Genomic DNA, 13,715 nt, shown 5'->3' with positions numbered 1-13,715 from the left:
TCTGAGAAGTCATAGTGCAGCGAGTAATTATAATATGGGCCAACAAAGCAGGCCAGCAATTAACTTTAGTCCTTGAAGCCAAGACAAACTTCGGCGGACTTCAAAATGATTTCATGTGATCAAAAAAATGAGTCTTAATAGACCATTGATTAACTTCAGATGATAATCTTTGAATCACGACACTGTGAACAGACAAGAAACTGGATTCATGTTAAATTCCTAAAGTCATGCTAGTATAAACTTCAAAAGTTCTGATTCAGCAGCGATACTTGAATCATAACATCTCCAGAGCAGCCCACCTGATTCCTCACCTGGCTGCGATCCTTGTCCACCTTCTTGAAGCACTTGTTGAGTGATAGATTGTGTCGCACAGAGTTCTTCCAGCCAGTGGGGGCGCTAGCGAAGTAAGGGAAGTGTTCCAGGATCCAGCCGTAGATGTCTTTGACCGGCAACCTTTTGGCCGGAGCATCCTCAATCGCCATGAAGATGAGGCAGCTGAAAGAATAGGGCGGTTTCCGGCTGGCTCCCATGGAGAGGCGGTAGGGGGTTTCGGGCTCCGGCGAAGACGAGGAGGAGGAAGGCGATGCCGGGTCGGCTGTACCGGAACCGTCCTGGACCGGACTGACGCTGCGTAGACCCGGGTGACCCAAACTGGTCAGAAGGTCGGTACTCTCGTGGAGCCAGCTGAGACTGGTCAGTTCTTCGTCCTCGGCTCGACTCAGAGAGGCTGACAGCGCCAGAGAGAGGTCTGCAGCCTCCGCTGCCTCCTGGCACAGTGTGCCCAAACCCCGTGCCATGCTGCCGCCACCGGGGCCCTCCGCTTTCTTACCAGGGGGCATGATGGGACCCATCCGACCCTAGTCTCCTGGAGAGGGAAGGACACAAAGAGACGCATATAGCGTTATTCTCTGTTTTCACTTCTCTGCTTTCACTTTGATGTGTTACATGAAGACATAGGAGATGTGAATGGCATTCAGACATAAAGAAAGGCAATTTATTTTAATCCAACATCTAAAACTTACAGTTAACAGAGGGACGCGGGAAGAGATTCACACGCGCACGCGCACACACACACACACACACACATACACACACACACACACACAAACACACACACACACGCACACACACACACAGACAAACAAGTTATGTTCAGCCGGCTTAGTCACATCCTGAATTAGTAGTTCAAGAGATCCATGAGAATGTATTTAATCAATATTAGCAAACTTCTACAAACATCGCCCCTCAAGAACCCAGAATATTTAATTTAATGTAGGTGTGTTCATAATTAATCCAGGTCTACAGTAAATATACTGCTGTTTGCTGACACACACATACACAAGCAGTATAAGTTCAGTAGAAATGTGTGTGTGTGTGTGTGTGTGTGTGTGTGTGTGTGTGTGTGTGTGTGTGTGTGCGTGTGTGTGTGCATGTGTGTGTGTGTGTTTGTGTTGGTGAGCGAATGTTATTTCTTTATATATTTGTGAGTTGTGAGGATCTGTGGTTGTTTGCCTGAAGAAAGGATCATAGAGGGAGTTGACCTAGCCAATCTGAAGATGTTTATCTATGTAAGAACTTATCACACCCTGCTGAAGTCACAGCGGGTAATCTCTCTCCCTCCAGCTCTTCCAGCTCCATTCAACACCAATCCACTCATCTCACTTTAGCCAGTCTTCCTTTCTCTGTATTTGGATCAGTCTCACTCTTACACACTCTCTTTCTGAGTCTCTTTCTCTAACACAAACATGTGCACGCACATACACACTACTTTTACCTTAGCTCTTTACTAGGGTTACCAGACATCCCAGTTTACCCAAGACAGCACCGGTTTCGCAAGGTGTGTCCCGGTGTTCCAAGCGCTCTCCGAAATATGGAAATATGTCCCAGTTTCCCAGTTAAACTTTCAAAGTATCCCGAAGGAAAACTCCGTCTGTTCCAGTGCAAGCTGATACGCCAAATACCTGACATTAGGCATGTAATTTAGCAAATCAGCTCGTGCTGGTATGGTTGCCATGACAGTGACTCGCAGCACACTTCACTTGTGTCCTCTGAACCGCTGGCAAGAAGCTGCAGGGGAAATTAGCTGGTTTAGCTAGAATGCAGGATGCGTTGGCACTGATATGCACTAACTTGTTAGACATTTTTTTTTTTTTTTTGCATTCAGATATGTCAGTGAATAAATGAAATCTTTTGCTTCTACATCATTATCAGTGATGGAATTTATGATCATCTCAGGCAAACTGCCTGTAGGATCTAGCCCTTTCACAAGGCATGCTCATACCACTGGGTGTCCTGGTTAAAGGTTTTAAAAATCTGGTCACTCTACTCATTACTGTCTCTCTTTTTCTGACTCCTTTACTCTTTGTTGTTCTCTCTCTCTCTCTCCCTGACCCTGTGTCCACTCTTTTTGACTTCTTTCTCTCTCTCTCTATCTCTCTCTCTTCCCCCATACACACGCCCACATACACACACTTCAGAAGTTCAAATCCTCAGACTTAGTGTGTCTGAAACATTAGTCTGTATGATGCAGTGGTAATGTGGATCATTCCAGATCATAATGTGTAGGTGCATGCTGACAAATTAGGTTTGAAATACTGCTGAAGACGGACAGATTCAACCAAGCCCATTCTGGACATCATATGCAGGGTGTAGGAGATGTATACAGGGTTATAAACTGGGTTAAAAGGTTACAGGAGAAGCGTGGAACATTGGGGGAGGAAGCTGCTTCCAAAACGTACGCTGGTTCAAACAAGGGGTTTTTGCTCACAGTCAGAACTGACATTTAAACGTTAGCAGCACATGCTAATGCAAGGTGAACGTTCAAGATCGCCTGAGGACTAGTTCTGACGCTCATATTGTTAATATCCCTGTGGTTACGGCCCTCACTTTGACTGACAGCTGCCACATTCATCCCCTGCTGGTAGGGCTCCTGTTTGGAGATTCTGTATCCACGGCAACAGAATTTGAACATTATCCTGTGGAGCCATCTGGAGCAGAGGGTACCAGGGGTTAAGCTTTTGCTGTATTCATAAGGTCAGATACATGTAGATTTATCTCCATCAACCCTTATGGCTCTGTTGAAAGAATATGATTAAAAAAAAAACACTGCCATATCTCAACTAAACCATACCAACAGATGACCCTAAGGAGCTGAAAAGCTGTGAGACTACTGTTTTATCAACCTAAACGTATATTGTTCATTAAAATGTATAATAAGAATCACCATTATTGAGTGTACGCTGCACAGATAAGTGTATGTTGCAGTGATGAATATGTAAATGTAGCCTAATTCCACTCAAGCCTCCACCAAAGGATTCTCTTTGTTTTCCTGCTAGATGCATATTCACTTTGTCAGGCTACGCAGTTTCGAGCATGAAATATTGGTGATGGGTGATTTTGACTTTAATATGCTCAAACTGCTCAATGACAGGTAACAGAAAAGTGTCCGAAAGTCGTTAAAAAGCCTTGATACCAAAGCAAGTGCTAACTGGCAGGCCAGTTGTTTCTTAAGGTACGCTGGGAAAAAAAGGGGGCAGTGGTGTGACCATAACACCATTCCTGTTTGGAGTTAAGGCAAGAGCGTGCACATCTCCCGCTCTCCTTGTTGTGTTTCCATGGTGGCCGTGCCACAAAACATTACGCCTGCCAGAAAAGGCCAGCTAATTTTACTGTTGCTATGACAACAAACAACTCCAACCTCAGTTTCCCAGAGAACCATCCCTTCAGGCCTTCATAAAACAACACCCCAGAAGACTTCTGTGAGTTATGAACCAACTTTAAGGCCACTTTTATCATTAACCTCCCTGAAGGAATCAAGGCACTCCTCAAATGCATTGATGAGTTCAGCACAAGTTCAGAATTACTTGTGTCCCTGTTTAGTGAACTCGATAGTTCTTGTAACATTCTGTAAACACAATGCATTACTTTATTATGAGAAGGTACCAAAAAAACATAAATGGGCTGAAAAATAAAAAAAAAAACTAGACAGAGGCAGCTACTCAAAGGTTCTGCACACAGTGAAACCGCGGCACAGTGGCTCTCACAACCTGCTTTGGCACCAGTGTCTGAAACAATATTACTTAAACTCAAACAATTGCAGAAAACACAACAGCATCTCAAATGTTCCCCTGAGATGTCTCAGAGAAAGTGAGACGTCTCAAAGGTGTCGCAGCCTCAGTCTTCCGCGTTTGGGTTGTTGTATTGCAAAGAGACATAGGGATTTGATGTGATAAGGACTGGAATTTAACTAAACTGGGCCAGAGCAGTGGAACATTTGGGAGAAGTTGTATCAGGCTGAATAAATCAAGTAAACTGATCTTTCACTTGGAGAAAGTTTAATTCTGCAATGACCTTTTTCAATGTTGTAAGGGGGGGAGCAAATGAAATCTGGGACTTTGGTAACTATAGGGGGAAACCTTCATCATCCTCCCATTGAACAGACATGCTGGCACTTCAGAATAGACTTCTCTGTGTGGTGTTTGAAACAAACATAAGATGTTTGTCCTCAGCAATGAAATGAAAGTCTTATTTAGTTCTCATTGCCTGCGTTCCCTTGACAACAGCTTAAGAGCACACCAGGGCATGAACCAGTCAGTGTCCAGATCAGAAGATGTGGTCCAATCATGGCCAAAAACCACATCACAACATCTATGAGCTTTGACATCAGAATCAAAGCTCACCATCTTTTTTTTTTTTTCTCTGAGGGCCTTTGACCGTAGAGCTCTGACCAGAATTCCCAGTCTCAAGGCTGTGGAAAAGAACTTTTCATATGTTCAACCCCTCCAGAATCTCTTCACCTAAGGAACCGCTGGGAATAGAGGTACAACATTACCCAATCATTTTCCTCTCATGTTGTCTTTCTCTGGTTTGATCTCTGCTTGGTGAAGGTGACCTTACTGTACACAGCTTTGGGGATCCTCAGAGAAGAGACAGTGTAGTGAACTGCCTTCCTCCAGAAATCATGCTTCAAACAACCCAAGGCCTCGGGCCCATGCACTCAGAGACTTCATTGGTTGGCTGACACACAGCACACATCCACTCATACAGAGCATTCTCCCAGCATGCATTGGTCCCTATGAATACCTCCCCTTTCGGCCAGTCTCACAATGACAGTGGCAGCGGCAGCTGTCAGGCCAGGAGAGGGCAAATCGTATGAGTCAATGTAACGTAAAGGACATTACTAAGAAGAAACACATAAAAATGTTCTGACTGGACATTTGAGCTAGAATTACAAAGTGACTTCACGCTTGTAACCTTACTTTAAACAGGTAGGTCGGAAGTTTTTAAAACAGGTGGGCTAACTATTTCGCCCTGAGGACGCAATAACTTATTCCAATGACTAGGCCTTGTCTCGGCATTCTTTAGTGATCCCTTTTCTTGTGATCTTTGTTCTGTTTAACTGGATAAACGCCCTTTATGAAGACTCTGTAAGGCATTCATATGACGTTTGTTTAGTACCATGCTAACATAATCAGTCTGAATTTTCCAACTTCAGTACAAAATGGATACACAATAGAGGAGCAATGTAAGCATATTGGGGCACAGTCCAGTCATTCAAATACTCCAAATATTTATTTGACCTAGCTCTCTGATAGTGACAGTTTCCACCAGGGTTTTGAATTACAACGGCAAAGCAGCCACCAAATCATATGATTTCTTGCTGTTGCTGTTGCCATAACTAGGACGCATAATCAACAACCCAGCAGTCAATATCTGGTAGCTCTGATATCTAAGCTAATTCCTGTCCCAGTTTTTGCTTGGTTTTTGCCACTTTTTTTTTTTTTTTTTTTTTCACAGAGCCTTTTCAGGGGCCTCACAGAGGATCACTGCTGCTTTAACGGACAGCATTAGGGCTTTGCTTCCTCAGAGGTCTGTGTGCGTTTCAAGACAGTGATGGTGCCATAGGACTCTCTGTTCAGTGTGTACTAAAGCCCTGTGGCACTTTCACTTATCTTCAACAAACAGTACTGCCCAGATGTCTGCCACCAACTCAGAGTTTGTTCCTGCTGATAACACCATGGCAACCACAGCCTAGCACCAGAAGCCACAGAAGCCCCGCTATTTTTTGTCTCCCCATTTGGACCCTCCACCACTTCCAGTAAGATTTGGTCGAGGTAGAGAATCCAAATCCTGGTGCAATTCCAATAACATATTTAGAACAAAGCGGCATGAGACACACAGACCTTGTATGAAAAGACGTCCCAAAGCTCCCCACTGAAACAAATGAGTTCCGCGGTTGCAACGAAACTCCACAAAGCCTATCTCTAAAGTCGTTATGGCAAAAGGGAAACATCTTCAGGCGAGAGGAACCCTCAAAGATATCTCGTCCTCCAGCGAAGACCGTTTTTTTTACAGCAGGCTTTGTCAGAGTAATGAGAATGAAGAATAACGCTGGCGTGATTGGACGAGACACCGCAGGAGAAGCTCAAACCCACAGACTCCCTGCGATGGACAAGAGGTGGAGGGATGTAGAGATGGAAGGATGTGTGGAGAAGGAGGGGGGGGGGGGTTGACAGCCCAGAACCATATACATATTCATCAAATGTGCCCTCTATGACCCACCCTCCTACCCCCCCGTGTCAGAACAATGGACATGTTCCTCCCCTGCTATATGTCAGAAACTAGCTCTTTTCACCAGCCCCACTGCAGTCTCTCATGTCCTTGGCTTGGATACTTTAGTCAAACATATGGTGACATGTCTAATCTTCTAAAGCCTTCAAAAACAAGTCCCGAGGACCTGGTGTGACCAATGATATCCAATGATTGGATTCTTGTATCACACACAAACAACTGTACAGCATTCAAGCTGAAATGAAAAAAAAAAAAAAGAGAGAGAGAGAGAATATTTTGTCGTTCCTAAAACTTTGATTTCAAAACCACCAATCTAAATTATAAGCTGCAATCTATACCCAAATATGACTTCTCTTCCAGCTGTGAGCCTGGCTCAGTGTCTTAGGATCTTCTGGGATCCTCTCTCATCATTTTTCCTTTACTGGAATCTTGCATCATTTCCCCCCCTGGCCATGCACAGCAGGAACCTTCGTAGGAAGGTGCGGTCGGATAAGTCCTACAAGTGACCAGAGAGGTAAAAATGCTCTCCCGTGCACTCCGGCACACTCCTGCGCACACCATATTTCTCAGCGTGTATTCTAAGCATGAACCAGAAGAGTCAGCAAGTCTGCCTGCAGCTGCCCACCACTCAGGCAGCGGCATAACTCGGCCTAGGCTCTCTTCGCCGGATCTGCTCCCCTTTCATTACAGCTCCTCTCATATTATACCCACGCTCGCTTAATCATAATGATAAGAGAGTACTTTGTAACATATCGCCCAAGGAAGGGTGAGGTGGCCTATTCTGCTCTCAGTAATGGAATGGCTCACACCACCTCCTCCTCCTTTCTCCTGACTGGCTCTTTGTGAGGTAAAAACACCCAGGAAAAAAAACAACAAAAAAAAAAAAACCAAAACACTAAAAGTGAATACAGGTCAAGCAAACCAAAGGTCTGTGCCTCAGTACAGTCTGACAAGTGCAGGGCATCTCCTGTAACGGTTTAAGAAACAGATTGCTAGCACTTTCTGTGACAACAAGAAAAAAAAAAAAGAAGAATTTCTCAGTCAGCTTTGTGTTATGGAACACATACAGTTTTTTTTGTTGTTGTTGTTGTTTTTTTTTTTTTATTAAATATATCTCTGAAATGCAGGTCCATCTAGAAACCTTTCACGGCATGTGTGTGTGTGTGTGTGTGTGTGTGTCTACTTTGTGAGGTAACTGCTTTGAACGGTTAAAAGATTAGCATGGGTGGCACTGGTGAGCACTCGTGACTAGAGCAGCTGCTCTCGATGGTCATAGTCACACAGTCATCTCAGGTATCATACGGCAGGGACCGGGGGGAAAAAAAAAGCAAGCACAGGCTTCCTCTGCTTACAGTAACATCAGCCTTAGCTATGCAGGTCAGGAGGCCACAAGGGAATAAGAGATCCAGAGATGCTCATGGCAGAACAGCATAGGGAACATTCAGGTATTTTGTCCTAATGTCATTGGAGTTTTAATTTGTGGGAGGGTGCACATGAAGAAAAGCTTCTCTTGCCCTGGCTCCTTGCTGGTCCTGCTACTACCGTTGAGCTCATTGGCTCAGGCCTGGACCCACAGCGGTGACATCATACAGGAAGGTATTTTTTCCCTTTGTACTGCCAGAGAACAGGCCCACGCACGGTCAGTAAAACACCGGGAGAGAGGGAAGGAGAAAGCAGACGGAGAGGATAGATGCAGCGATGGCTAAGCTGAGTTAAAAGTGGGACTTTGTTGTTTACAGCACTGTTTGAATGATAGGTTTATTGCAGATTGAAGTAAAACATTTAGGGAGAGTGTTAGTTCTTTGTTTGTTTGTTTTTTTAATTTATTTAATGACAGATCTTTAAATTTAGTATAACCTAGCATTTTTAAACATGTAACAGGTTTAGTAATGGAAGAAGAAGGGGTCAGCAAAGTAAATTAACACAATCTATGAAGTTAATTGAAGGGGATTGATGTGTAATTGTCAATTATTGCCAATTATTACTCTCTCTCTCTCTCTCTCTCTCTCTCTCTCTCTCTGTCTCAAACACAGTCACACACAGACACACATACGCACACTCACACACATACACAAAGTCCAACTCAAATCGCCTAGAGGTCTGACAGTGAAGAAAAAAAAACCTGTAAGCGGTGTCTCTTGATCTGTTTGGATAATTCCCGCTCAGGCTGTCAGAGAATTCTGGCAAGTATTATTCCTTTTTTTTTTTGCCTTCTTCAGTTTGAGCTCAGGTCTCATATTTGTATGTCTGAGGTATTTGTAAGTGAAGCATTCTGGAGAGACAAGCCAGGGCTGTCACAGAAAATGACCGTAGTAAAGTCCAGAAAACAGGTTAAAAAAAGAACTGAAAAAGGAGGAGGTGTGATGACTGGGTCACTCTTGAACGACAAAAACAAAAAAAAAATCCTTCAAAGGTCAAAACACAACTTAAAAACTTCATACATTAAAATAGGAATAATAATGAAATGACTAACTGAAAAGAGTTTTTTTTTTTTTTTACAAGGGGAAAGGACAGATGCGTTGCACATGCAGATGAATCATGTTAAGGCAATGTCAGAACAGTGTCCATTTTAGGCATCAGCCATGTGTGTTTCCACTCTGACCATGACATCAGTTTCTAATAATCAAGGGAAGGCAGACCACCCATACGTCATCTGGCGTAATGCCAATTACATAACTGCCTTGCACTGCAGATGACTACTCCATTATTTCAGCTCACGTGTGACAGACAAAGACATGACATCATAGTTAAGGCACACAACATGACATCACTGCTGTCACTCTGAATCCGTAAAGACAAGAAGAATCACGAAACACGGCAATACTCGATCCTGGCCAAGAGATGACCCATATTGTTACTGGATATATGTGTAATACAGGCATGTTAACAGAGGAAAGCGTCTGCACGACTTAACGCAACGTGACCACATGACCGCGTTTCATTTTCAAAAAATAACAAGCACACTGATGTTTATTTATTTAGCGGAGGCTCTGATACGGACAAATTCACAAGTTGTGCTCTGTCAGAGGTCACACACCTCCCAGGACGCTTTGGTGAAATGCTCGTCTCCTAGGTTAAAGAGCCAAACTAGCAGAGAGCCACTATGCTTAAGATTCAAAATAATAAACCTATAGTCACTGGACCATAGTGACAAATTGATAGAGCCACCACACTCAGAATTCAAACACAAAGCCCTCTGCTTATTGGGCTGTAGAGTTACACTGGGACAAGGCCAGCATCCTTGAGCTTTGAACCAACAACCCTTTGGTTACTGGGCCATAGAAGCGTAGTTTTTGCAAAGAGCCAACAGGCTTGAGATTCAAACACACAAACTTTTGTTTAATGGACAATTTCTTTTACTACTAGGTGACTATCACCGCTGATATACTGAAATCCAGTCTTTCCCCTGAAAAAAAAAAAATCTGAAGAGACAAGACAAATAACGAACAGTCAGTGTCGACTTACTCTCCATAAACAACAAGCAGCTGTAACCCAATTAGCAACAGACCAGCATAAAGCAACCATCAAATTGCCAGAATAATGAAACATTCTGACTCTATCAGCAACAACCTGCAGGAGTAATGACATCAGCCTCCACAAATACAAACCTGTCTCATTAATTGATCTGTTTTCTCCCTAATGCCTTCAGTTTAGCTCTTGAGTCTGGCAGCAAACTCTTTGTGTAGCTAGCAGCGTTCATATGGAAGGTATTTCGGCCCAACTGGATAGTCTCCAGATAATACACATCACTTGTGGTAAATGATAGAGTACTAGAGCAATGTAGTAATCGCTGACAAAACCTCAGCTCTGTACAAAAGAACAGGGATATAACTCCTGTGTGTGTGTGTGTGTGTGTGTGTGTGTGTGAGAGAGAGAGAGAGAGTTAAAAAGGTAGAGATGTGGGGAAAAAGATGAGTCGGGGGGAAAAAGACATCATGAAGGGAACCAACAAAGAGACTGAGGGCCGTGGGAGATTGAATCACCTCATTTTAATTTGTCACACACAGTTTGACAGAATATGATCCATTTATATTACTCACAGAGCACAGGAACCTGACAGAGGACAGCTCTCTGGGCATAAAGATTGAGACTGTTCTTGTAATTCTTAAACGCATAGTCAATATGAGTAAACTGCTGAGAAAACATTTGCGCTTTGGCAGAAAAAGAGAGAAAAACACACACACACACATACGCATACGCATATTCGTATGCATATGCATATGTGCGCGCACAGACACACACACACACACACACACACACATACACACAGTCTACACATGGCTTATTCTGGAGTGAAGTGAAGTGAGTAAAAAATGGATGGTGCAGACTGTCACAGACTGATGCAAAGTGTCACAGAAAGACTACCACTATTCATACCCTCTCATTTATTCACATATTCAAACACTAGTAAGAGGACACAAACAATGAACACAGTGAGAAATGGTCGCGCATACATTCACGTACAACACACACACATACACACACACACACACACACGCATGCACATATAAACACACACGTACATGCTGACACACATACACACACACACACACACACACACACACACACACACACGTGTACACGCCAGGCTGCGATTAAAGCATACCCTGTGAGGGCTGGCGGGAGAAAACAAACCGTCTCTCTCTGCCAGTCAGACAGCAAGGCAGCGCCACGCTCTCTCACTGTTGCTGTGCATCTCCTCAGATCTGCCCCTCTGTCTCTCCCTCTCTCTCTCTCTCTCTCTCTCTCTCAACAAGTTTTCCTTCAGCCATAAACTACATATACACACAAACACATACACACAAATACATGACCGGTACTCTGTTCTGTCTGCTCTCACACACACACATTCACATTCACACACACATATACACACACACACACACACCACTGAATCTCGACTCTGTCTGCCCAGGCTGTCTCTCTCTCTCTGTCTCATACACACACACACACACAAACACATGCTTTGCCTAGTAGGCATAGAAGAAGCCCCTCTGGATGAATTTCCTTTCAACACTAAGCACAACACATGGAGCCAGTCCAAGCTGACAACCTTCTTAAGAAATCTACAATTCAAAAGGAAGGGGTATGCTGATTTATACTAGACAGCGTCTCAGAGACCAAGACTACACTCTCTGCCTTATGTATATCAACACGCATTCCTTCACTGGCATGGCCCTCTGGGGCATATGCCCACCCCACCTCCAACACTCCCTCACGCAGGCACACAACTCAAAGAGGATTCTCTTTTCACCACACTTTCACTTTTTCTCCTTTTGTAAACACACTTGTTCAAGGCGCTCTACAGCCTTAAAGGAACCACCCTTCCACCTCACACAGCAAAACACATGCACACATTTCACACGGGTGTGTGTGTGTGTGTGAGCCTGTGTGTTTGTGTTTCTGTGTTGTGTGTGTGTGTGTGTGAGTGTGTGCGCGCGTGTGTGTGTGTTTGGGGGGGTTGGGGGGGGGGAGCGTTTAGTGATAACACATGTCCACATTCCTCTGAAGGGGAAGGCATCGGAAGACTAGCAGCCCTCAGACAAAAACACTACTATCACCACTACTCTCAAGCCCCCTCCACCTTCCAGTTCTCCCTCCTTGATGTCAACACACATATACACGCACACACACACACACACGTACACCCACAAACGCACATGAGAACACGCACACACACAGAGAACCGTAAAGTCACCTTTTAATCCTGCTCTTCTCTGGACAAGCCCCTCCACATGTACTTCTCTCTCTGACTGATCCACAACAATGTCAGTTTCCGCGACTAAACCTCTCCATTTCCGCCTGAGCTGTGTTCCTGCACTGACCACGACAGCAGCTGCGTTCCTCTAGTCTCTCTCTCTCTCTCTCTCTCTGTCTCTCTTTCTCTCTCTCTCTCCGTCTCTCTCTCTCTCTCTCTCTCACACACACACACACACCCTCCCTCTCTCTCTTCCTCTCTCTCTCTCTCTCCCTCTCTCTCTCTCTCTCTCTCTCTCTCTCTCCCTTCACAGTCTTCCCCTCTCTCAGCTTTCCCTGAGCTGAGCTCTGTGTTCTGGAGCTGAGGCAACCCTTACCAGGAAACCACTAAGCTCCCTGGGTCCTAAAGCCTGCCCTCTTCCCTGAAAGAATGCCATTGTCCCTTGCCCTCCTCACCTTGGTGGGTAACTTCCTCCTGAGGGGCAATAGCGGGTTGCCAGGACGATAAGCATGGCCGGAGGACAAGCTTGAATTGGCATGTCCAAACTGCAAATGGATAGGCTTCACAAGACAAAAGAATTGCTATTGAAATATATTCGGTGTTACTAAGTGCAAATGGGTCCTAGTACATATCAAATTCCAAACAAAACAACATAGTTGAGCAGTCTAGCATCCAAAAAGAATAATTCTGTCACTGCTTTCAGCGAATCAAGCAGAGTAGGGCAAGCATATCATAACTGTATTACTTTGACTATTCTGTTTCTGTAAAATGATGTCTAACATATCTGTCTGTAATGATTTATATATTTCAGTAATTATGAATCAGTTCATCACTGCCTTTGACTAAAGGTTAAAACACAGGCAGGGTTAATGCTTTGCAAGATCCCATTAGAGTACAACACTCAAGCATTAATTGTTTTACATTTTAATTAGCCAATATTTAAAGTGTAAAACACTTAGGCTGCATAATTTCATCTGTTTAAACAGGACAGCTTATTTACATAGAAGTGCATTGGGCATTTGGAGTAAGTTTGCGCATAACAAAGGTAAAATAATGTATCGTTGTTGACAGTCTGAGCTTGAAGCTTCCGTGAATTGTTTCTACACCCGAAAAACAACGTGCACAGCCTTCGTCTTTTAATGTGTATCATATATTTTGGTCCGTCCTAAAAAGTGACATCAAGTGGTAACAAGCAATTTAAAAAGAAAATTGCTTATTCATGTTATCCTTTATTTGATCAATTAAACAAAGGAAAATCACCTCAGATTAACTAATCCATTAGTTTTTTTTTTTATCTTCAACACAACAAAGTATGCACAGTCTAGTAACCTTTTTTTTTTTTTTTTTTTTTTTTTTTTACAAAATTACTCTGGTAAGTACCACTTTCTGTGTTTCCTGGCTATAGCTTCACATTAACAAAACATGCATAGCACCTGCCAGTCGAAAT

General features: G+C 43.7%; 1 protein-coding gene across 1 annotated transcript in view; it reads right to left on the bottom strand.

Annotated features, from left to right (window-relative positions):
• Positions 1-12,423, bottom strand: part of ches1 (checkpoint suppressor 1) — a 23,389-nt gene extending 10,966 nt beyond the window's left edge. Inside the window, exons 1-2 of the mRNA XM_030772735.1 lie at positions 12,269-12,423; positions 312-865 (exon numbers count right to left, since the gene is read on the bottom strand). Of these exons, the coding sequence (XP_030628595.1) occupies positions 312-851 (540 nt within the window). The 5' untranslated portion in view covers positions 852-865; positions 12,269-12,423. The remainder of the gene's footprint in view (positions 1-311; positions 866-12,268) is intronic.
• Between the last annotated feature and the right edge of the window lie 1,292 nt (positions 12,424-13,715).

The sequence above is a fragment of the Chanos chanos genome, chromosome 4 (assembly GCF_902362185.1).
Source record: "Chanos chanos chromosome 4, fChaCha1.1, whole genome shotgun sequence".
NCBI lineage: Eukaryota > Metazoa > Chordata > Actinopteri > Gonorynchiformes > Chanidae > Chanos > Chanos chanos.
This window is presented reverse-complemented; position numbering and strand designations above follow the sequence as displayed.